The sequence below is a fragment of the Merops nubicus genome, unplaced genomic scaffold (genome assembly GCF_000691845.1).
Source record: "Merops nubicus isolate BGI_N331 unplaced genomic scaffold, ASM69184v1 scaffold23889, whole genome shotgun sequence".
NCBI lineage: Eukaryota > Metazoa > Chordata > Aves > Coraciiformes > Meropidae > Merops > Merops nubicus.
This window is the reverse complement of record NW_008632742.1, coordinates 10,770-37,282: the sequence shown is the minus strand read 5'-3', so window position 1 is coordinate 37,282 and position 26,513 is coordinate 10,770. Positions and strand designations below refer to the sequence as shown.

The 26,513-nt window shown below is 40.6% G+C and overlaps 1 protein-coding gene across 1 annotated transcript in view; it reads right to left on the bottom strand.

The window, feature by feature from the left end:
- APP (amyloid beta (A4) precursor protein) overlaps window positions 1-26,513 on the bottom strand; it is an 83,356-nt gene that overhangs the window by 56,364 nt on the left and 479 nt on the right. The window contains exons 2-4 of the mRNA XM_008947980.1: window positions 12,233-12,366; window positions 4,145-4,219; window positions 2,822-2,980 (exon numbers count right to left, since the gene is read on the bottom strand). Coding sequence (XP_008946228.1) covers window positions 2,822-2,980; window positions 4,145-4,219; window positions 12,233-12,366 — 368 coding nt within the window. The remainder of the gene's footprint in view (window positions 1-2,821; window positions 2,981-4,144; window positions 4,220-12,232; window positions 12,367-26,513) is intronic.

The following is a 26,513-nucleotide window of genomic DNA, read 5'->3' as shown; positions in this document are numbered from 1 at the left end:
AGCTGTGTGCAGAGACATGCACTTCAACAAAAAAGCCTCACTTATTTTTTCAATTCAAACTCAAATTCTGTCCTTCCAGCTTCAAAGAAAAAAGAATCCATCACTTTAAACATTCAGAATCTACTTCTGTAGTAAACATACTAATAGCAAAACATGTAATCTGAGGCAGGCTATGGAAGGATGTTCTTAAAAATATTTTTGGAAAAACTGAGAAAAACCTCCCCCTTTTGTAAGGCTACTTAACAAGTCACAGAATCATAGAATGTTTGGGTTGGAAGGGACCTCCAAAGGTCATCTGGTCCAACCTCCCTGCAGTAAGCAGGGACACCTCCAAAATAGGTCAAGCTGTGCAGAGCCTCATCAAGCCTGACCTTGAATGTCTCCAGGGATGAGGCCTCCTCCAGTAAGTCACCAGTAAGGTCATGACTTACTCTCCCAAAGACAGTAAAATTGCATCAAATGTACTTCTAGTTTACTAGCAAACCACCAGAGAGAAATATAGCCAGGGTATCAGAGTCAAATTTTCCACTAATCTCTTTCTGTTTGGCTAAGCAACCAAAGTTTGGATTCACAGTGTATTCAGATTTCTTGCTCCCACAAGCATTAGTGGACTGGATTCAGTCATTAGGCCATCCAGCTATCATCAATCACTCCTCAGCTTTCACCCTCTGCTCCACACTAAAACCAGACAAATCCTCCTGCTCAATTCAATGTCATTTTTTTCATGCTCCCTGGCACACATCTGACCAGCAGTTCAGGTACACATGCCTGAACTGTCAGTAACTAGAGAGCACACAACCAAAAAATGCTGAGACAAGGGCAGTACCATCAACAAGTCTGCAAAGGAACTGTTTGAAGGAATTATTTAAACTATTGACCCCCATTTGGTACCATCTGCAGCTGCTACTTCCATGCTTGCTGCTTGCTCCTTTCAGAATGATTAGCTTTTGCAGGGACACGGTATAGGACACACCTCAGTTTTTTATCACCTTCAAAACCTTCTTTTACTGGAGTCATCTATCAGTGTTCTTTGACCCAGCCTTTCAGGCCCGATGCTCTCCCACTGACACAGTAAATGTATTAGTAATTTAAATGTCCTGTGTGCTGACTACAAGCATCCCAAACATAAAATGCAGGTTTTCCTGGTCCCAAAGTCAGTGTTAACATTTTTGTCCCTTAGTGTTCTGCAGCTGAACTTCCCCCCCCCCCCTCAGTGGAGATACCATCTGCATTCCACAAACATGAAAGGTTGATAACCCTTGTGCTAGGAATTAAGTTGCACTTTTTGGCAGCTCTACTGACCATTCTGTTATACCTGGTCCCCACCTTCACCTTCCACAATGTCAGCTATCCACAGAATCAAGCTGTCAGCCTGGTCCACAAGCAATCTGAAATCAAATAATTTTTCTGGGACATTTTTCAGACAGGATTACATTTGCAGGAGGCTCCACGTTACAGCCACGAGCTGACTGACTAAAGCCAAACATGAAATTCTCTCTTTGGTGAACTACCCAAAACCACACCCCAAGAGAGCAAATCTGCAGACAGTCTATAAACACTCACCTCATCTCACTCCCAGTTCTGAGCCACAGACTCCAGTTTCCTACAGGAAGCTGCACCCCAGCCTGTAACTCTAACCTGTCTGCCAAGGAGACACTCAAGTTCAAGTCCTTCACTACCCTCAGAACAGTCAGAAGCTACAATATTCATCTCATGCTCAGACCAAACAACATGTGCTCTACCAGTTTAATACAGACTATCTTTGTTTGCTACAATTACTATGTTGCAAAATACAGATTAATTCTTCCTACAACTATTTTGAAGTCTCCCCATGACACATTTACCTTGGTAAAAGATTTTTTTTTACTCGGCACACAGAACAAGAGGGTTGTACCATGGAGCAGAGAAGAAAGTTTGGTGATGACAAAGAACTAGGACGATGATCACTTTCCCTTGCTCACTGAATATTCAGGTTTCTCTGCAGATGGAAATTCGCTTAAAACATGTAATTTTACCCCATTAGCTGTACTGATGTAATTACCTGTGAGGCCAAATTCAGGATCTAATGGCTACATCTTACACTGTTGACCCAAAAGTCTTTTGGTAAAAAATAGTTTTTCCATCTAGAAGTGCTCAAGAGGCGAGAGGTACATAAAGCATTTGATTGTTTTCCCCCAGTGGTTGGGCAGATTCTCTTCTCTTAGAGGTCACAGACCACTTATTTTGGTATTGAATAAAGCCATCACAGATAGAGGAATCATTAAAAATTCCATTCAATCCATGTTCTGACCTTGGTGTTTACACCCACCAATAGCTATCACATCCAGCATGGACAACTCTGAATTGCTATTGTGCCGTCTTCACACCATCCAGCACTCCTCACAAGATCCTTCATCAAACATTCGAACAGTTCAACAAACAAAACACAAAATCACAAACATCCCCATCTTTAAAGCTCCATCTCAACATGACGAAGTCACCTACTGCGCATTACTTGGGAGGGATACTTCATCATCCTTCTGTAGGATCTGTGAATGGCTACAAATTCTGACAATCAAATCACTTCCATATTATTTGCTTAAGTATTTGCTGTATGTATCTATTTAAAGGTATGTACAAGGGCGGTGTGCTTGTCCCTGCATTTATGTACACATAAGGTCTAAACTTTGACCTTCCAAACCAGCAGACTGCTGTAGTGGCTCCTGCACAGGAACACACACTCACTGCTCCACAGCCAGACTGTTACCTATGCACACCCTTTTTTTCTTCAGGACTACAGCGATTTTGACAGTGCTGGCAGAGCTTGTGCTGCTGCACTTACCCTGGGTGGGACAGTCTGCAGGGCTGTGATGTAGTTCTCCAGAGCAATGCGGCGACGGTCATTCAGCATGGCTTCCACCCGTGCCATATGAGTCTCCACCAGCTGTTGTCTTTCATTTGCTGCTTCTTGTTCCAGTGATTCCACTTTCTCCTGGAAGTGCTGAAAAAAACATCAATCACAACAGGAAGAGTGAAGGCACCAACAGAGACTGGCAGATGTGAACACCTCTGTGTGCAAATCACCACAATCTTTCCTCCATGTCAGTCTAGCTTAGCTCCCAGGAACTCTGCACTGAATGCACCTTTTACCAATTTCAGTGGAAACTGCTGATGCCCTGTATTCCAGAACATTTGGCCATACTTTATTACTCTAATAAAATCACAGAATGATTTGGGTTGGAAGGAACCTTAAAGATCACCTAGTTCCAATCCCCCTGTCACAGGCAGGGACACTTTCCACTAGACCAGGTTGTGCAAATATCCCTGATATGTTCAGCACAACCACCACTGAAACCTCCTTTTATCCCCTCAGAGAGTGGTTCAGCACTAAATAATGGAACCTAGAGGAGGGTGGAGCTTGGCAAGCACACAACCCCTGCCATGACTTCATGAGCAAATATATATGTGGGGAAAAGAAAAGGCACTATAAATTCTTATGAACTGGCCACCAGGAAGAAAAATTGATCCTAAACTTACTCCAGTAAAGGAAATGATTGACAGAGTAAAATGCATAGAGAGCAAAACTGTGGGATCTAATGTGTGAAGCAATCTGGTTCTGAACATTACCTTTTTATAGTTTTGCACTGAAGTTGTCCCAGCAGTACTGCATAATACCTGACACAGCCACAGTGGGATTCAAGGAGTGTCAGGCTTTCCAGAATTTTTGAATTATAGCATAATTTCTGATAAAATAATTTTTGGCCAAGGTTTTTTTTTCAGATAAAACTGATGGTGATTCCTTCCTTAAATCACATTTTCCGTCTCTGCTTTGAGCTTAGGTCCTGCAGCTTATATTAGTTTATCATGGCCTAGTTTTTGAAAGGGGCCCATGGTAACCAAGTTTTCAGTTCTCAGTGAAGGCAAATCTAAATTCTACCCCTCTGTGTAGTCATGAGCCATGTCCTGCACTGCTGTTCTAGGGACTTGGCTGGAAAGTACAGACACCCAGCAGCCACTAATAGCTGGAAACAAAACAGCAACTGTAAGAGCAGAGGATAACATTAAATCCCTACAGAAGTACATTTTAAAAGTGTACCACATGCAGCACCCCTTATATTTTAACTGCAGCCCCAACTGGTAAGGTTGTGGTTGTGTTTTCCTTTACCTGGATAACAGCTTTCTTGTCAGCCTTTGGCAAGTTCTTTGCTTGGCGTTCTGCCTCTTCCCACTCTCTCATGACCTAATGAACAGAAGGAGGAGTGTGACTTCCATATTTTCCTCTCATCTCAGGCCTTAGCAACAGCCAAGCACAGCAGCTCCAGCAGTTATCTTTTTGTATTGCTCTCCTCCTTTTATCTTGACTAAAGAAGCAGTTACAGCGTCTCAAAGGTAGGATCCTCTTACTAAATGAAACAAAGACAGACGGCCCTTCTGCGTCTGCACATCGTGCCAAGCTCTCACAGCTCCGCCGTGGGGCAACAGGGCTGGTACCCAGCCCCCAAGGGAGGGAAGTGGAGGTCTCCCTGGGTGAACACACCAGCCCCTTTTCATCCCAGACAGAAAGGACTTATCGCTTCCATCTACTGTACAGCCTTGGTCAAAACAAGTGAATTTCAAGTCCTTCCGAAGTGACACTTATTGCGGTACCACAAAAATTTTAGATCACTGGCCTTTGAGTAGGAGAGATCAAGAATTACATGCAATTTGTGCTAGTCTGTCCAGAAACAGGTGTCCAACACTTCCAAGAATTCTTATTTATAATATATTATAAAAATGTTTATATAATTATTATTATAATCTCAAGTACAATACTGACAGAAAAAAGATGCAGGAGAACTTTCAATATCATTCCTTTCAACAACATGAGAGGCCAACTCCTCCTGTAACACCGGGTAGTATTTCAATAGTCAGAGAAGGATTTACTCTGAAGTTGCTGTCCATGACATCCAAAACCTTCTCATGGTGATACATAGGGACTTGACTCATTTCACACCTAGACAGCAGTCTCCTCAGAGAACACATTTTATGCAGCAACAATGGCTCTCACTGAATGCAGTGCACACAGATAAGTGACTGACTTATTTTGCAGTATTAGCACGATGTCAGAAGAAGCCAGGAGAAACTGAGAAGCAATTAATCAAAATGGGCATTTCCTTTCTTACCAAACCCCACACTTTCGTACCATTAAATAGAAACAGTCAAACACATCCTTTCTCAAGCGGATTTTAGAAAAGCTCTCATATATGACTGAATCTTTACCAAGACTGATACCAAAGGCAGGACAAATCAGACCTTCTGTGTCTCATGTCTTCAAGCTGAGCTTCCACCACTGAGCTCCTGTCTCAGGCTCCCCAGTTTTCTCACATAATGGACATTGCTAATCCAGCTCCTTGACGAACAGGACTGAGAGCACTGGTGGTGCCTCAGGAAATCTAGTCAAGCCCGTGCCTTTAAAAAACCCCCACACTACCAAAACTGGGCTCAAAGGAAACTTTTACAAGTCTGAGTCCTTGAACTGTAATCCTCTCTCAGTCCTATACAGGGTTGCAGACCCTAACGATGGACCAGCATGCAGACACCTGCACTCAAGACCAGCTCAACATACGGGATTTTGTTGTCCAGATTCCAGCTTCCTTTTGACCCAAAGTCTGGGAATGTATTTCAAGACAGCTATAGCGCAGTCACAGTAAAACCAGAACAATTCATTATCAGTGAAATTATTTATCTGTAAGAGAGTCTGGCTTCAGTAACAGCCCAAAAGAGTGCAGACATATATTTTGAGAGGCTAAAGTGATGCTGAAAACTTTTAAAGGGGGAAATTGTTTTGCTTGCTTCTGGGTTGCAGCACGAACACGGTTAGACAGCAGTTGCAGAGCACAAAAACCTGAAGTCAAGTACTTACAAAGTCTTAACTTCACTCTGCTCTTTTAATGGGAACTATAAGCTCAAACAGAAGTCCCGAGAATTGTACTACAACCTACATAAACTGGCAGCATAAAGGTACCTCTTCAATTTACAGTATCTTCTCATCAGGCAAATACACACTGATGTGCAAACTGCAGCCAAGCTCTGGGGAGGAACGAATGCAAAATTTGTAAGAGGGCATGAAAACTCATTTGCAAGGAGTTGTAGTAAGCAGCTGACAGAGAACATGAAGCACAGTGCACTGAAGTTAGAGGTGCCCCCCCCTCCAGTTACTTTCCAAGTACTTTGGCACAGGAGGTTTTACTGCTTCTCTGACAGAGAAGAACTAGAGGACATGAACCAACATCACTATTTACATCATCTAAATGTGACATGTTCTAGAAAAAACTCGCTAATGCTCAGAGTGCTCCTGTGCAGTAAGTGCACATATGGTATTCATCTCGCTGTTGTGCACTTCAGTGATAAGGTTGTGGTGGCCAAGAAAACTGAATTCATGTATACACACACAGAGAACCTTTCTGGAGACCTCGAATGTCACTGGTGCAGGACATAAACGTTACAGAAGACCAGGAAGTTACAGCATTAATTCGAGTATGATGTTACTTGGATTACACAATGATGTGCTCAAGCTTGACCATTGGCCTAGGTTAAAAACTTTATTACTTTCTTCTCCCTCCTCTCATTTTATGTCTTCAAAACACATCTCTGACATCTGCTTAATACTCCTTTTCACTCTGAATGACCAGTTGATGGGTTTACAGAGCAAAAGTTCCCTTGCCATCTTTACCCCCCAAATTAACCCCTCTGCTAATGCATATGATGAAAACAAGTATTGTGAGTCATACGATAAGGGGACCTTTGGCTAGACCAAGTCTCTCTGCCTGTTTTATTTCTCTAGGCATTGAAGGCAGGATGATAAATTGACAGCCTATGCAGCTAGTTGGGAGGAATGTAAATTATAGGCTTCAGAGTTCAGCTTGGTGCAATGACAGTGAATGCGTGAATGTGAAAAAAAAAAAAATCATAATGCCATGGCTATTTGCAAAAACAATACCCAATGTAAAGACTGCAGAAGCTGTGCTTTGAGTGATGATTTTTGCAATTGATAAGACTTCAATGGTTGAAAGCACTTCTGTGTATATGCTAACAGAAGATACAGCTGCCCCACAGCTATCCATGGGAAGTTGTGCCACCACTCACGAGAAAATTTCTGCTCCCAGTGAAGGCCACTGGTTTAGAGAAACAGGAGTGACTAAGAAATATGCCATAGCACTGTAGGAAACCAGAGCACAAGGGAAAAAAAAAAATTGTCCAGATCTGCACGTGCAGAGAAAGGCTGCTTGGCCTCCATGCACTTATAAGCCTATTCTCCTTCCCTGACAGCACAGGCCTATCAAAACCACACAGATTTATGGCTCTTCCAGGCTTGGTGGCTTTTGTGCAGGGAAAATGACAACTGCTGGTTGAGATTTAAGGAGCAAGCCATTTCAAAGACAAACTTCTTCAGAACTCAGGACTTAGTGCCTGGCAGACTCCTTTTGAAACAGGGCTTTACAGGACAGCAAAAGGGAAACAGGAAGTACAGAAGGTGTCATTCATTATTAAGAGAGATGCTAAGTAAAAAAAGCCTCTCATTATATTGAAAACTCATATTTTATACTAGGGCACAGATGCATAGCTGCAAAAGAAGAATTTATGACACACATTTGGCTTATAGCAAGCAGACGAGCAGAGATGCTTACCTGAAGATCTGCTTAGTTAAAAGGTCAGAGTCATGCCAGTAAGATGCCCGTCTTTGTCATGGGCTTTTGTTCCACACTTCAGACTTGACCCTTTTTCTGGTAATAACACCATTAAACCTCTCCAAAGAGGCGTAACTCTGATTGTGGGTGGTACTCCTACTGAGCTCACAGTCAGTTTTAAGGGAGGGAAGAGCCCTCCCGCACACAATAATAGGGAATGGAGGGACCAGAATTATTTAACACTTTTGTCGAGGACATGGACAGTGGGATTGGAGGCACCCTGCGCAAGACTGTTGATGACACTAAGCTAAGTAATGTAGTTGACACCCTAGAGGGAAGGGAGGTTATCCAGATGGACCTTGACAGACTTCAGAGGTGGGCCTGCGTGAATACCATGAAGTTCAGCAAGGCCAAGTGCAAGATCCTGCACCTGGGTCAGGGCAATCCCAAACTTCAATACAGGCTGGGGGATGAATGGATTGAAAGCAGCCCTGTGGAGAAGAACTTATGAGTATTGGTAGATGAAAAACTGAATATGAGCCAGCAATGTGTGCTCACAGCCTAGAAAGCCAATTGTATCCTGGTCTGCATCAAAAAAAGTGCAACCAGCAGGTCAAGAGAGGTGATTCTCCCCCTGTGCTCCACTTTTGTGAGACCCCATCTGGAGTACTGCATCCAGCTCTGGAGTGCCCCGTGTAAGAGTAAGAAAGACATGGACCTATTGGAGTGGGTCCAGAGGGCCACAAAAATTATCAGGGGGCTGGAGCACCTCTCCTGTGAAGACAGGCTGAGAGAGTTGAGCTTGTTTAGCCTGGAGAAGAGAAGGCTCTGGGGGAGACCTTATAGCGCCCTTCCAGTACTTAAAGGGGGCCTGCAGGAAGGATGGGGATGGACTCTTTATCAGGGAGTGTAGGTTTAGACAAGGGCTAAAGGCTTCAAACAGAAGGAGGGCAGATTTGGATTAGATGTGAGGAAGAAACTCTATTGTGAGAGCAGTGACACACTGGAAGATGCTGCCCAGAGAAGCTGTGAATGCCTCCTCCTGGGAAGTGTTCAAGACCGGGCTGGATGGGGCTCTGAGCAACATCATCTAGAGGAAGGTGTCCCTGTCCACGGCGGGTTGGAACTAGATGATTTTTAAGGTTCCTTCCAATCCAAACCATTGATGGTGTCACTGGCACTAAATATCAGCTGAACGCTGAACCTCTCCAGACTGTTGGAACTAGCGACATGCAGTGATCCCAAAAAAGTCTTGAACATAGCACCTGTCCTGTTCAGGCTAGTTCAAGACCGCAGTAATTTCAGATGCTTGCTCTGGAAATGAACTTCCAAGAAGCAAAACTATTCTAGGAGACAAGGTATCATTAAGTTCCTATCCTAAGTACTGTACATGGTATGATTCCTAAAAATACTGTGGAAGAGTAAACTTAAGACCCAAGGATGTCACAAGATGTCTGAGGAGAGAAACGTAAATATACTGCTCCCCTGAGTAAGGTTGAGTACCTGGTTCCACCAGGCTGTTTAGCAGCAACTATTTAAGTGTGGGAGCTGTACAGGAGTTAACAACATGGAAAGAGGAAGGGGAAAAGGGGAACTGTGCCAAAACAGGAAACAGGAACCATGACATCTAGCTATCAGTCAGTTCAGTGTCTCCTTGTCATATGTCAGAGAACAGCAAACATGCAGAGGTTACGCCCACGCCGCTGCATAGCTACCCTGCTTGCATGGGAACGCAGCTTTGCTGTTATTTGAGTCACATTAATAACTCTTGGGAAAGGCTTAATATTCTATGCTAATGTAATTCTTTTTAGGAGCTGTGAACTATGAACCAACACAACGACTGACAGAAGCTGGGTCTCTGCCTATGTGTGTTATTTCTATGCAAGAGAAAAACAAACATGAGTTGCCAGGGTTTCACGGTAAGCAAAGGAAAATCTCAGAAAAAGGATATACAGACTGTCTGCACTTGTCCTGATGACATGTTTTGATTAAAATATTTAATTTCAAACTATTTTTTTTAATGATAAACTTCCCTGCTCCTCAGACGATTACATTTTACAAGAACTAGAAGGTATCCAAATTTTTTGTATTAATTGGCTGCTGCGAAATAAAGTGTGCATCAAATCAAATACTGTTTTAAAACTAGTTCCTTTATTTAAGAAATATCTGTAATTTCATGAACAAACCAATTTATGTACGATATTTATCAAAATTAAAGAATGACTCAATAATTTTCCTAAACACACTGATCATTTCCACTCTTTTTAACAGAAAAAAATGAGCATTTGTGCTGCTTTATAAGCCCCCATTTCTCAGCTTTGAAGGAACTGGACTTTGAAAGAAAAAAAAAAAAGTTTGGTGCAGCTGAAGGACTTTGTGACTTTTACTTGCTAACTTTTTTTTTTAGAGAAAAGCATTGACAGCAAAAGCTTACTTAGTTAATTTATTCAGCACTGTTTTCAACATAATAAGCAAAAGCTTCAAATTAAGGTAAACGTGTATTAAGAACATACCTGAAAAGAACACTTAAAGAAAATGTAAAAAGCAACTTTAAAATAAATTGTCAGAAAAGAGACCGGTGGTTTGAGATAGACATATCACAGTTCATGCGAAAAAAACACAAATGGTAAAACCACCTGGGCTTTTCTACTTCTCCATAAGATCTTATATTTTTTAAACATTTGAGACATTAACTGGGAGAGACTATCCCAATGCTGTACAAACATTACTCACAGAAGGGAAAATTAATTTTTAAAAACTTAACTTTCTTCTTCAAAGCTCTTCAGGGGTTCTGTTTACTTTGAGACATACCCACTTTAAGCTGTGATTCCATAGGCAGCTTAAGCAAATTAAAAATCAAACATCTTTCTGGATATACCTATGGTGCTGCTGTTTGCTGAAGTGGCCAGAGTTGGTTATTTTACTCTTGTTTTTTTGACTGGAGGAACGAGACTGCAGCAAGGCGAGGGAGCTGATGGCTCATTAGGGCTGAGAGGAAGGCTGGCTGGGAAGGTGCTAACCAGGGCAGAGCAGGAGGCAGCCCCGGCGCCATCTCCAGCCAAACCCCTCAGCCGCAGCCTCCACTGGAGAGCTTGCCCCAGGCGCGCTGCCCGTGTACCCAGACGCTGTCTGGAAGTGAGGCTCACTGCTTTGCCCAGTTAGCTTTCTTGGCCTCCAGCACCAATGGTCTCCATGTATGATGTTTTCTGGGTGCCTCTGTATTGGGTTAGCTACAAACCCACAGGCTTTGCAGTAAATAGAAAATACAGAGTTCACCCGAATTCTGCCCTTAATTACTCAGCTTAACCCCACTCACCCCACAGCTTCAGGCTGGCTCCCACCTTAGCCACCGCCTGTTTCAATGAAGCTGTTAATCCTCCAGAGAAAAGGCAGGGTAGAGCTTTGAGAAGCATTACATCTGCACTACTTTCTCTGCTTAAGGAGAAGACTGCTTGTTTGTGCTACCATGCCTCTCAAGCGGAAACAGATGAGGAGCACACATCTTCCTCCCTGTGAAGTGTCATATCTGTGGCATGTGGCTTGCAGTGATCGAGCGACTGCTTCAGAAAAGATGTCCTGCTCTGTTTATTAGAAGAGTGACAAGCATAGCTACAATACCAGTAGACGAGGACTTAATTCTAAGAGCTCAATTCCAGGCCTACACGAACGTCTTAGCACAGAGCTACTAGTGGTTAATGTGTGAGTAATACACAGAAACACTGAAAATGCAACAGCAAGTTACAATGAAAAATTGCAGTAAAATATCTATACAGATATATGCATTGCATCTGAATTATACTACATCCACTTTTGTGGTTGTTCCACCCTAAAAAAATAGGCACCACAGGCTTTCCTTTAAACCACTTATATTTCTTCTTTGTTGTTATTGGAGCAGAACTGTGACAACTTTTTATTGGCCTTGCTATTATAAACCCTATTTCTGAGAGAGTGGATAGTTCATCTCTTAGTCTTCAACAGGATTAAAAACAGCGTGTAGTTTCAGGCTACAAAAATCCTTTTGGTTAAGGGAAAAAATAGGTTGATTCAGTTGGATTTCAGCTCAGTTCAAAAAGCCCTGATTTCTCCTCTTTTCTTTAGCTTTAGATGCATTTCATGTTACCATGAGGCTCAGGACCATTAGATGAACATATGTAAGCTTATGTTACCCCAGGACATAGCCATGCATGCCTACACGCGGAGAACAAAGCTAATCACAACCCCTTTCACCCAGCTACTATAGAGGTAGGATGACTAATACAGTGGTCACGCTCTTTACTTAGAAATAAGAACACACTAAACATTCTTCCACAAAGATTTGAGACATTTTTAACGTTTTCTTCCCCTTTTTTACCAGAACAAATAACTGTACTGACTTACAATCGCAGCTGCAACCCAACCAGAGGTACCAAGCAGCTGAGTTCTGAGATAGAATCAGAAAGGCAGTAACTGGTGTATTTACAAAACTGCAAATAGGCAGGGCAGCTGGCTGAAGCCTTGGGAAATAACAAAACAAAGACTCCAAGCAGCTTATGACTGGAGAGACAAAACTCCCTCCCATATTTAGAAATGAAGAAAAGTCCGCTTACCTGAGACATCCTTTCACGATGCTTAGCTTCAAGTCTCTCCTTGGCTTTCTGGAAGTGGGCATGTTCATTCTCATCCCCAGGGGTCTCCAGGTATTTGTCAACAGCATCGGGAGTGCTAGCAGCTGTGGTAGGGACTGAGGTAAAATTTTGAGAAGGGGTAGAGGGATGGGAGGGGGAAGAAAAGCAGAATTTCTACATTAGTACAGGTAAAATTCAGCTGGACCAAGCAAGAAACATCTGTTCTAATTTCCATCAGAATAGAGCCATTCATTTAATCTCACAGGAAGCTATAAGAAAAGTGGTTTAGGTGGATGTATGAGACACACAGAAAATACATATAAAATATACAAGGATTTCCCCTGTTCCTTATTTTCTAATCCAGGAGAAACAATTTGGTGTGAGCAAAGCAACGTTATTCAAACAGGTTTGAAACTGCTGTCAAAGGAAAAAAAGCCTGGCAAGGACTGAAGCACATAAACCAGCAGAAAGCCCTTTGCAAAGTTACATGTTTTGTATATTAGTTTATTTTTAAAAGGTAAGCTGTAATACATGAATGTCAGTGCAAATAAGCTTTAAAGCACCTATGGACCCAATGGTACCCCGATGAAATACCTCAAATCCTTCCCTTAGGGACAGTCTGGTCTCATAGATATTTTCTTTACGTGTAGCAACTTTGATTAAGAAAACCCCTCATGGGTGCAGGAAATGAACAGCAAGCATGCAGTAATTGGCAGTCATTCCTGTCGGATAAGGAGGCAATACCTACCACGTGGTAGAAGGAAGATTTGCATTTGGGATAATTTAAGTAGAGTGAGCAACAGTTCCTTCACTATGCAGTTACATCCAACAACCTCTACATTAACTAGGGTAACATTTCTGTGCTAGGGACATGACAGCAATTAAAAAAAGCTCTCCAATGATGATCAACTACTTAATTTCAATTATATTGTCACTAAATATTTTAATATATAATTAGGTTTATTTCCCTCGTCACATTTAGTTCAACAGTTGCAAAGCTACTTTAAAAACTCTGACAAACAAAGACTGTACACATAGTTGAGCAGGATTTTTTTTTTAATAAGTTAACTATAGTTGAGTTCATTTACACAGACAATACATTTTCAGTAGGCAGACTAATACAGGCAGGAAAAAGCCCAGGATCCTCCCACATCCCAAACATTTTTCAATGTCTTTAACAGAAGCAAACTTTAATTTGAAGATCATGCTGAGTAATAGCCACCAATATTTATTTATTATTACTTTCTCCAAAGCAAGTTGAAATATAAACACAACTGCATTAAATTATTTTTAAAAAATCTTAAGTACAACATCTTAGTTCCAATGAAACACATCCTCAAATTTTAAGAAAAACTTAAACCAAAATCCAAACACTTCCTCCAGTTTTACCTTAGATGTATAACCCCAAAAGCAAACAAAAAAACAACCCCCAAAACATGCTGAAAACCTTTGGTTTTGGCTTCATTTGAGATGTCTCTACATGGTCTTTGCAATAGGCATGAATAGTTTTGGATGCTGGTATAACTGCACAATGATTTTAAGTTACTGACTGGACGAAAGGACAGGCCCTGCTTGTCTCAAAACAATTATCACTCCTCCCACTATTTTTAGATTTGTTTCATAAATATTTAATTACAAGTTTACATTTTGTAATCTTGTAAACTTTGTTACTCTAGTGTTGTAACAGAGACAAATCAGCTTCCTGACAAGCCACAAAAATCACAAAAATAGAATGCAACTTAGTATTTTCAGTGGTTACTTGTACAACTTCAGACAACTTAGTCTCTAATACTGTTACAAATGTATAAACATTTTCTTTCTTTTTAAATTCTTACTGATAACAACCCATCTTAAATGATAATGTGGTTTGCTGCAATGATAATGTGGTACAGCCAGCATAAAGCTCAGACTGAGTGAAAACATTTCTATAATGCTCAGAAGGATTTTTAAATATCTTTGCCTTTTAATCTCTCAAGCACCAAATTAATTTAATCTTTATCTTTCCTGAAGCTGCAGTTAAGTATAGTACATTTTAATGCCATTTAGGAAATGAAAAGAAAATTCCGTTTCAAAGCAGGAAGACATTTAAGAGTATCAGACCACGCAAAGGCCTTCCCTTCAGGGCTCCTGGTTCAGGGAGGAACCTGGCAGGGGTTCATCAAACACCCCCAGGAAAAAGCACTGAATACTCTTTTACAACGTTTAACTAAACTTGCTGGATTTTCATTCCATGGCTCTAATTTTATTTTTTTTTCCTAAAAAAAAACTTGGATGAGATTTAACATTCCCAGTGTGGTGCGGCAATGAGTCCCAGGGTTTAATCCGGCTCTGCCTGTAAGAGGATTCCCCTCTGCCTCCCCCTCCTCTCGCTGCCTCGCCAGGACGCAGCGAGGTTTAGCACAGGAAGAGCAGATGAGGGAGAGCTTTGGTGCAATTGTCATCCTCCTCCATCTCTTACAGATTTTATTTTTTTTTAACTTATGTCTGCACAAATCTGAGTGCATAAGAAGTGCCTATCTAAATAACTGTCCAGTAAATCATGCAAATTCAACCTTTCACTTACTGAACAGTAAAAAAGGGCACCAACATTTGCACTGAGATCAGTTAAGGCACCTGTACATTCAAAGGGATTTTGAAAAGCTCTCGCCTCACACGGGCACCCTTTGCAGCCCAGATTTTTGGACAATACACTTACTTCTTACTGGCTGTCCCTGACAAGTTCCTAAAGAGAAAAGAGGGCTCAGAAATGGGCCTGTGGGCTGAGGGGAGCTTGGGAGACCTGTTTCATGGGAAGAAGCTCCATCCACCAGGGAGCAGACTGCCAATTTGACTTGGAAAATCTCTATTGAGAAAAGATTTCTGGTAACAGCTTTATCGGAAAGAAGCAGTTGAGGTCTGATGGTTGGAAACCAAAGCTAAGCAGAAATAAGGCTGGAAATCCAGATGGGAAATAAGACACCCACTTTCAGCATTAAGTGCAATTAAGTATGAGAACAACTTATGCAAAGATACACCAATCCGCCCAAAAGCATCCTTGAAAACATCCTGTTTCAACATCTCCTTCCAAAACCCAGCCAATGAACAGGCACGAAAGCAAGGGGTAAATTGGGTGTTTTTTCCTTCCTTGCTCGCTGCTGGCACCAGTCCATAGCCAGCACACGCCAGAGGAGCTCCTGCAAAGCCAGGCATAAGGACTCAGTCTGCCCACTGCTCCTGCAATGTTTATTTGGCCACTGGTGGCTGCAGAGACCAAGCAACCCACCAAGACTGACCACATCCTCGCTCCACAAACAGACCTTGTTTAAACTCTTAAAAAATGGGGATAATTTTCACTAAAAAGAAACTCAGCATGTATGTTTAGGAAAACACTAAAATGTGACATGGTCATTGACATTTTTGTTTTCTGTTATAACCGTGATTCAGAAGCAGTCTTTTAATGACTGGTTAGCTACTAATGTAATTTGAAATCAGAAACGTTTCTCTGACAAAGAATAACTAGCCTGCTTAAAAACAAATAACCCTACAAGGTTTTACTCCCTGTGTTTGCAAAGCCTGCAAATGACTATGTGACAACTTCTCCATTCAGTAATAAGGAGTCATGATTATCAACAGTACGTTAAAGACCTTTTGCGATTCCATCGTAAGGATAACCAACAGCCTTAGCCTCCCCCTAGCAAAATAAAGAGCTACAGAAACACCAGGCCTCCCTTCTACATAAACAGAAGAAACATTTTAAAATTTCTTAATGTTTCAGAACCTATCCTTTGTACTGCAGTACTTTTGGGATCTTTGTTTGTAGAGAAGTATGGCATGTTTTCTCAAAGTAAATTTGGAACATTTGGTCAGGTATCAGTTATATGTAAGGTTTCCTTAAAAATCTGCAGCCTGATCTCATTTTTTGGCCACATCTGCTCTCAGAGGGAGGTTTGATTTTCTATGCATCACTTGTTTCATAAGGTAACTCATTGTACTACTGCATGAAGGCTGATTAAAAAGAGTGTGTTAAGAGGTGTGTAAGAAATGCAGTATCAGATGACATTTTCTTCACACTTGCACTTGTTTTACCTGTCAATTCCCAAACAGATCTTTTAAAAAAAAAAAAAAAAAAAAATTAGACTTTTAAATCCTAACCCTCCTGGAGTCACAGGTTCAATAATATACCCAAATTATAATCTAGACATTTTGTTATTTTGTAATAATTTTCATATATCAGAAGACTGTGGGGGAGAAAAAAAGTAAGAAAAATTCAACACTATGCCCCCAGATCCTGTTTTACTGCTTTGCATAAAAATAAACTGTCTGTCTCAGCCTCTCCAGTGAAAGGAAATAGAGTTGCTGACCAATCTCATATGAAGTGAAAGGATTAGATGTCCCTTCTCTGGATGACATCGGCTGTTGCATGTAAGATGGGAAACCACTTGAAATGAGAGCATTACCCAACTACAATGTAGTATTCAGTGGATGCCTCTGAATTCCACATATGCAACTGCCTCATTAATGAAGGATTAAGATCAAGGCTTCCAGTTGTTGACTAAGATCACAACTAATTATAGCACTTCTGACAATCACAAGTGCATACAGAGTATCTTTAGCATGAAGGGTTTCTATTATTGCTACTGCTACCTTGTGAAATCAGTTTTGTTTTACAAGATGGTATCCCTATTCTTTTGTGAATAAGCTATCCACCCCATTTACAGCAGAGTGGCAAAACCAAAGAACAGAATCTAACCAATAAGGAAGGAAAATAATTATTACCTTTTTATTACAAACCAGACAAACTACCTGCTGAATAACACAATAAAAATGAAGGCTGGGAAAGATTTACCTAAGATCGCAGCAAATCATTATTTTAAACGTAGGGAGAAGGATGTACCAGGATGAGTTTTTACATAAGAAGTCATTATGTTTAATATTATTTAATTACTTGGAGAAAATGGAAGCATACCAGTTGGGCACACCTAGCAGTGGTCAATACTGGGCCATGGAACAGTAAGTGTATTTGCATATGTTGTGGTTTGAGGCTTGGAATGGGGGTGTGACTTTCCAGCACCTGCGAGGACCCCGGGTGGGGATGAAACCATTGTATTCCCTCCCCTTCCCACACACACTCTGACAAGAGGCAGGAAGTGGGTGCTAACTTCACTCCTGCCCTGCAGCTCAGAGAGGGAAGTTGTGCTTTGCTCCGTGGGACCTTGGAACTATTTCTGAGGGTTTTGTATATTTTGTTTATTTTTGTATTTCCCCTAATCTCTGTATATATTTTTTCTTACCTCCCTTTTTCGTTTTCTGTTGCTTGTTAAAAAATATACTTCATTTTTTTTCATTTAACTCCCAATCCTTTTTTTCAAAGTCTCTCTCTCTCTCTGGAGGGGGTGGGGGAGGCGAGTCCATAGTTCTGTTCCGTGTGGGTCCTGCCCTGAACCCCTTTTTACACAGAACCAGGATAGCAGACTATACATAAAATACAGCCTGCTGCGTTATGGAGACAGCTGTTCCCATTCCGAGCTGGAAGGGCTCACTGTAAGCTGGAGGACCAGCAGGCAAAGTGCCATTCCTTTTCACTTGTAATTGCTTTCTCTTCACACATGTTTTCCACCACGACCACCTTCTGAACACTACCTAAAACTAAAGGGGAGGGCAGAAATCCTCCCACAGTCAAGTCAACAGCACAAGGGAGACCTTGTGAGAATGAGAACTAGACTTGACCCCACTCATAGTATTTTACCTGTAAGTGGCTGGTTGCTGCTGCTGGTGGTTTCTTTTTAGGATTCTGGGGGGCAGACAGCACTGCTGTGCTCCAAAGGTTGGCATCACTCCTGGACTAGCTGGAGAGTTCTGGGAGCCAGATCTTTTGCCTCGTGGCTCATCAGCACATCTCCCTGCCCAGAAGCTACCTGCACAGCAGTGAACTGTGCCAATCACCGTCAGAGCCTGGTACTCCTGCCCATCAGGTACTCAATTCCAGCTGCCCACTTTCTAATTTTCAGCAAAGATGTTCAATTAATGCAATATCCCATTTACATTACTAATTGATATTATGGCTCATCCATTTCAACTAATGCATTTATCACTCAGCACGGTCACATAACCATTCAGCTGGGTTTTACTTATCTTGCACGTTTGTTTTATCCTCATGTTTTGTCAACAGACACCCAAAAAAGCCCTTGAAAGTAAAGTGTTCGTCATAAAAACTGAGGAATTCTGACAACAAAGGTAGGAGCTCCAAGTGCACAAAACATGGACTAAGACTAGATAAAAACAAATATATTCTTCTATCAGAAAAAATATATGAAGGTTGGTACTGAACTAAGAAAAAAAGCCCCCTGTAACAGTAATGGTGGCATGCTCAGGGATCCCATCTGAAGCAACAGAAAGAATCACCAGTTCTGACACTTGACTTATTCACCTTCGATTTCAAGCTGCCTTTTAGCTTCCAAAATTTTCTACAGGTGACATGAGAGTGTTACCACATGAAAGAGAACCCAATATTCCAGAGAGATGCTCTTCCCTTTCTTACTAGTTGGGTTATCTCATATTTTTGTACCTATCACCGGTAAGCTACTTTGTCATAAAAGACTGTTATAAAAAGATATATGATAGCTTCTGTAATATTTTATAACTTGCATTAGTATTCAAAGAATAGTTACAGGTCAATGTAGCAACCTTGGCCCGAAAATATAATTAAGTGTATTGAGATAGAAAAATCATGTTTAAAAGTTACATTCCTTCTTGAACTTCACTTTGCTAAGACTGGTCCTATATTCCTTTGTTATAATTTATATAGTTGGCTTAGCATCAAAACAATTGGCAGCTTGGAAAATAAGTTTAGTGAAATCCCTCATAGAGATTTCTTAGGAGAGAAAAAACAAAAATAAAACACACCATACTCATATTATTTCTCACCTGTTGCCTTAACTAAAGTTGATACTTGCCATCTAAACAAGGTTTAAGGTGAACTTTGTCATTTAAGAATCCTTCTGTGTAAGAACTTCACGATGCCTTTCCTATTCAGGCACAGATAGAACTTGGTTATCAAGCTTCCATTGCATCTCCATGAATGCAACTTCCCTTCCACCAGCCCTGACAAATGCATTTTTGCCTTGCTGATAAACATTTGACACTCATCTTGGCTGTCAGCTTTCCAGATCACCCCCACTCCAAGCTCTTCAATTCATTTTGTACTTGGGAGGAGGTCCCCAAAGCAAACTTTCATCAAGTATCTTTGCAATACTCTGCTTCAAGGTTATTCTCTTTTGATTTGTCACCGTAAGTTTAAATATTTATGAGGAAAAACCACATTAAATTCTTCACCTGTTACACCAAGTGAGAACAAATACAAGACAGAAGAATTCTCCTGAATATCCCCTCTGCCAAGGCTGTAAACAAGAGTCATCAAGTTCCATAAAATAAAGAGCTGTGGTTAGACACAACAAAACAACTTACAGAAAAAGCAGTGTCTGTGAAAAGACAGTACACTAATAACACTCCTAGTGCTTGAAATTGTCAGCAGTCTTAACTCTTGTTTAGAAAAACATTTGCACAATTTCCCTTTTCAATCCTTAACTTCACTCAACTGCTTTTTAAAAGGGCCCAGTCCAGCACTGGCTCCACATATAGTTCAAGGGTGAAATATAAATGCAAATTTATATCCACGAAGAAACTGTGGAGACAGAATTAGTCACTTGCACTCACTAAAGGTGGTAGTCAAAATAACAATTTCAATAGATGATATTAGAATTCATCCCTAGGCACCAAATGGTAAGGGTCAAGCATTCCAAATGAATGAAGAATATGTTTTTCTGAAGATTTCATCTACGCTATTTGAAATTCACCTCAACCTCACCAAGACACATGATTTTCATGCCAGAGAAAATAAAACCCACAACATACAGGCAATTCATGCTGGAGATGGTGGGAGAGTGGCACATTTAAGTAAAGTCTTGAAAGGTAATGTCCCCTTTACTGCTAAGTCGAGAAGCAGTAAGACAATTGAATGTAAAAAGCCTTTGTGATAAAGCAACAGGTTGTCCTACTGTGACTGGCTTAGCAAATTTCTAATAACTTGGGTTTTTATTCATTCAAATAAAAGACTTTGTACTTGTGTGAAATGCTTCCTTGCAGTATCACTAGTTATAAAGGCAGATTTTTAGGATTTGAAATGTTATCACTAGACTTCTGTATTTTAAATTATATCTCCTGTAGTGCTGTGACAAATTAGTATTGTTAACTAGTTGCTGTGACAAATATTTTCCAGCACTAAGTGCACTGTCAAACCCCCATGCATTCCTGGCACGAAGCAACTTGCAAGCTCTGCTGCTTTTATAGACAGAGGGCTGCCAACTCCCCACAAAGCGAAAGGGAAGTAACACCCAATCCAGATGAATGTGCTCTAGATGTGGCCTGCTTTCTGTCCTTGAGCCTCCTACCTGACCTCAAGCTCAAGCAGTCTCTGTAGTTGTACAGGTGAAATGAACAATCATCCAGTAAGTAAGACAAAGGATTTAAATGTGCTACCTAAACACAAATTTGGTATACTTCACCATTCTGCTTACAGGACTTCAGTTCTTTAATACCTTAGTTATGCTCTGGAAGTTGGCATGTAAGTTTAGGTGCCAAAATATTTCACTTTCTGCTAGCTAGGGAGACGTCAAGAACCCAAACAAGTAACAAATGGATAAAGAAAATTACTGACAACAGGTGTATCATCTTAAAAGCCACTGCTGTTGAAAGGTAGAGTCTGTTAAACGTCCCTCTGAAGGGAAATTAAACTGGACACTGTAAAATGCTAGAACTCATCAATTTCCCCCTCACTTAAGTGCATGAGCTGGAAACACATTAAGACCAATGTCACCAGTTATCAGAGACAGACTGATACTAATCTGTAGGCAAGCTGAAGTCAGCCTACATGAAAAGCACTAAGAGTTGATCCCCCATATTAGTTTTAGTCTTGTGCACAATATTTTAATCTACATGTAAGAGAGCGTAAGGTTCCATGTATATTATGAAATTGTAGCTTTTAATGTGTTTTGCTTAATGACTTCAATTTGAAATGGAAATAAAGTATCTGCCACTTAAAAATCACCAACGAATTTGGAACCATTGGAAGTTTACAACACTTAGCCTAGAAAATCAATATTATTTTACCAAAATTGACCTAAAATCTGTGATTGTGCTCTAAAGTGCTAAAAAGTAAAAACCGTGTTGACATTTAAACTTACTAATAGGTTTCAGCCTTTATGCAACAAAGGAGGCAACTGACGTCACTGAGCCCTGTTGGTTCCCTCTGTTGTTAGCTGGATAAATTCAGCACAATGACAAAAACTCCTATTTTATAAAAGATCATTTTCATTATATGTCCAAGTTTTCAAAAGCTGACTGTGCCACCCGAGTACAGGTCGCTCCTGCTTTGGATGTGGAACAAACGAATCCACGGTGGCACGAATTGCCCCTGGCCCGGCCCAGGCCGCGGGAGCTGCTGGCAGAGCCGTCTGCCACACAACGCCTGGCAGACACAGCTCATTTAAGAGAAGGACTTTTCCCAGATTTGAAGCTGCCTGTGTCCCCAGGTCAAGGCTGGAACATTAATGTAATTTCAAAATAGTACTTATTAAAGAAAACACATATTTCTTATAGGTTTAGGGATGTTTGACAAGGAACAGTTATGGGACAAGTGAAAAAAATTGTATATTTTTTTTTTTTTTTTAGTATGGGAATATGACAGAAATCATTAATTTGCTAACAGCAATTTATAATCTGTTTATTCTTGTCAATACATACCCCTTCTGAGGTCATTAAGTCTGAATTAACTCGCCTGATAGATCCTAATGATTTCAAAGGAGCCATTATGACTAGACACACAGTAGAAGTTTGAGTCCTTATCTTATATTGCATGGAAACTGTAGACAGTATTGAGCATCCTTATTAAAAATCAATAGAGAGCAAGCATGTGGTCTGGCAGGCTATAGGAACTGGTAACAAGATCCTTAAACCTTTCTACTTCTAAGGCAATTATATATCAATTGCCATGTAGCTGGGTGATGAATGAAAAAAAATCTGACAGTAGAAGCTCCTACACAACAGACAAATCGTGTTTGCTAGACCTCAGAGCATTGGTCACATTCACTGACAGTGGAGGGAATCTAAGGGTTTGTGTGACAGGACAGACCCAGCTTTTCAGATCAAAGAGACTTCAGCAACAAAGCAGAGTAAAATGTAGGTTGTTTTGGTTTGTTTTGTTTTTCCCCTCCTGTAGACAATGTGTTCAGGATTATCAGTACTCAATACTCACATTTTCAGTATTCATAGTATATAAGTATCTGTGACAACATAACATCATCAGGTTTTGGTTCAGTCCAATTTCAATGCATCACAAAAAAAATGAAGTTATACCCTACCCTTTCATCCTTTGCCCACTATTCAAGAGAAACCCAACTACTATCCACTATTTCCTGCTACTCACTGTTAAATTTAACTAGTCTTTCCTGCAAAGCAAACTACAGCTAGACAAAGGAAAGACATGCTTTCAGCATCCATCTTGTCTCCTGTGTAAGAGAGGCTCACTGTTTTTTTATTGGAGACAAGGGAGCATCAATAACCTGAACACTGGAGAGAAAAGGAATAAATAATGGAGTAAATAAATGAGTACAAAGGCAGGCGAGCGCACAAAGATTAAATAGATTAAGTCAAGGGTGACAGGGAAGGGGGAAAGACAGGATAGAATGGGAGTGGCCTAGATGTGAATTCTTCTCCACAGTTTTTCTTCTTTTCCTCTGTTGGATTGGAGTGAGGGTGGCGTCTGCTACAGCCAGGTAAAAAAAAAAAAAAAAAAAAACAAAAAAAAAAACACAAAAAACCCCAACCACCCCCCCCCCCCCCAAAAACGCACAACTTTCAGCAATGTAATATCAGTAACAAAGACCAGATTTCATTTAAGTGCTAAAACCTATCATATTCAGCACTTCTAATTATTTTAATTACCATTTCTATTCAGTAAAACAATGAAGAATAAGAAGAAATAGCATAGTGATAATGAAACAGTTGATGAAACCAGAAGAAAATAAAAGTTATTCTAGGAACAGAAATAATAGGTGTGTAGACCAGAATACAAGAACACATTAAAATAACATGAAAATACAGGAACAAAAAATATAACTAAAGTAGCTTGGAAAGTGTGTACCCTGTAGACTCAAATGTGTGAGAAACTACTGAAGGAAAAAAAAAACCCAAGATGAAAAGCCCTCTGGGAGATCTATTCTAAAAGACAAGACCAGCACTATTTTTACTCATCATGAGTTGTACAAATGAAGCCAAGCAGCTCAAGTACTCAATGTAACTCCATCTTCCTTAAAATAAAAATGACTTGGACCAAAAATTTGGAATCCCAAAGTAAACCAAGATAACTATGGAAAGAAGACAACTGGTAATGCTCTTGGCATTGTTTATTGATATGAATCTAAGAAACAATAAAAAACCACCAAAACCAACTTCCATGACATAGAGAGGAATCTCTTGGGCTTATCTGAATATCATAATGAATATGATACATAGCAATTTTAAAAGTTGTCTCTCAGTTCATTTCTGATTCCATATCCTGTGACAGAATTGCCAGTGTTAGAAGAGAAGATCATTTATCCTCCCAAACAGCATGAGCTGAAACACTGCTGCTGCCAAGAGACAAGTTTGAAGAAGCAAGACAACCTGATTTCCTAGTTTCATTCAATCCCTAATATTCTTTCTAAGATCATGGTCAAGGTCACCCTAGAAGATTTCCTGCAAGAAGACCACTAGCTAGATAGGAAGTGTAATACTGCAAACTCTGCTGGCTTGCTATTACAAGCAGCCTGTGCTAAGATTTCACCTACAACCTGTATATGAAAGGCAACACCACTGCATTAGCAAAGTCACAAATCAGAATCTCACCCCTCCCAGTTTTACTGTGTAAGAATAATTCTTATGAAGTCTGCTTTGTGACGCGACTGCTCTTTTCGTCAGTAACACCCTTCCTTCTGTGTAATAATTTCTCAGCATCATGAAAGCTAGAAATGAAACTCTCAGATCTGAAGTGCTGGAGTGAGTAACTACAGCTCTGTATGCAAGATGCACAATCTTTGAAGGTCTTCAAGTCTGTACATTGTACCACTGCAGAACTTGGACAAAGAAATGCATCCATATGGCTCAGGGAGCCAAAAACAAGCTGCAAAAACTGGACGTTTAACAAAACTGCAATCTTATAAAGGATCAAGATCTACTACAAGTTCTTATTTATGCTGCAGACCATCCAACACAAAAATATAACAGATTTTTTAGTAACGCTGACAAAGGCAGTAATAATTCTTAATTCCTGCCAGGTATGTGAAACTGCTGACTTTTCCCAACAAGAACCAGTGTACACAGCTTTTACAAACTCTTATACTGACTGTAAAGGTAAAATGCTCAACATAAAAGGCCAATAGCTACTCTTGATTTAATCCTACCTTGTTGGACATGAAACATAATGATGAAGCCCACCCCTCTTCCACCTCCCCTTTTTTTATTTTTTTTTTAATTTCTGGGGAAAGGAACAGGTACTGCTACAAGAGGTGTACTACCAGAGATAGGTGACCTTCATTGGCCTAATGCAGACCAAGGCAAACACCTGAAGAGCCCAAAGTTCCATGTAAGTAAATAGTGCTCAGTCCTGTCATTCCTCCCTTGCTAAATGAGATTACTTCCAGATTCAAAGTAGCAAAAGGTTCTCAGTTGTCCTCCATTGTTAGCTTTGATGGCCACCATCTTGCCTGGGATCAAATCATCACTTACACATGATACTTACCTACATGTGATTGAAAAAAGTAATAGTCCTTTACAAACTCTCTGTTGGCCATAACAGTATAGAACACAGCCTCATCTTGGCTACCTGAAACTAAATGTACAAGAGCTCAAGTGGCTTTTCTAGGCTTATTGTTCAGTATCTCTTACATTGCAGTGTTTTTTTCTATGCCTCTAATCTGCATGAGGCAGTTATCTTCAGTTTACTTCTCTTTCCTCCTTCCATGTCTACAGTATCAACTGCTCATCAGTATTACTTATTCTGCAGTTTTCAATGCCTAAATACTTATTTAAAACTGTTTTTTTTTTCCCCCCGACTACTGTCCTAACTTAACTCTATACAAAGTCCCAGTTTTTCTTTCATGTCACAGGGCAGACAGAGACAAAACATGTTTCACTTCTCCAGAAATGTATTATCTAACACAGGAAACTAATGGTTCAAAATTTCTAAAATAATTATTTTACCAAATACAGTATAGACCTTACTCCAATCTACTGAACAGTTCTTGTCTCTCTTCACTACATCTTCTACCTTGCTGCAGCTGATCACTGCCCATGGGGCATCCTCCTCACTTGCCTTGTGGTAGGCTTTCTCCATGTCACTCCACAGAGCTTTGCCATGAACAGCTCTAAAAGATGCTGCGATAAGATGCAGCCAGAGCACCAGAGCACTGATCCTGCCTCCACGACTGCTCTTGCTGCTGCTCCAGTAAAACACAGGGCAGCTCCTCTGCTCCATGACACACAGAGCACACCTTGCTCAGGTTCTGCACACGCCTGTGCCCATTTTTAAGCTTACCTACTGCAAACATTCCTAGGTACAGTTTGGAGAATGTTTTATTAGAAGGAGCCTTAAGGTGCTGCTAGTTCTGTTCTGCTCCCCCATGCCCTGTGAGGAGGCAGGGCAGTGAGATATGCACTCGCTCTTCAATGGGCAAGGTGTAAGTGGCAGCCAGTACTCTCCCAGAGCATGTGCTGGGAAGGCAGACAGGAGGAGGGTATACCAGAGGCTCCCGTACCAAAACCCAGCTGACAAACCCAGCGTCTGATTCCATCAGCTTCAATACCCCATGAGAGGGAAACCCATCCTTCTCAAACCAAAAATCACAGTGTGAACGCTCTTTCTTCAGGGAAAATGATCATTAAAATAAACCATGTGTTAAATAAAGCAAGCTGGAGGTGATTCACATCCACGTGCATCGCAGCCCTCAGGGAAACCTAAAAAGTCAAATGCAACTTCTTCCCTTTTCCTTGCAAACACACGCGAAGTATTCAGTCAAACTAAAACCAAATAAACAAAAAGGAAAAAAAAAGGAAATAAACATCATATTATTTTAATAAGCTTTATATGGCTTCGATTAAAAAAAGTCAGAAAGAAAAGTTGAAAACACACTGTAAAAACTATGAGCTCTTTTTCTGAACTTACCTGAGGCTTCCCTAAGGTTAATTTTTTCCC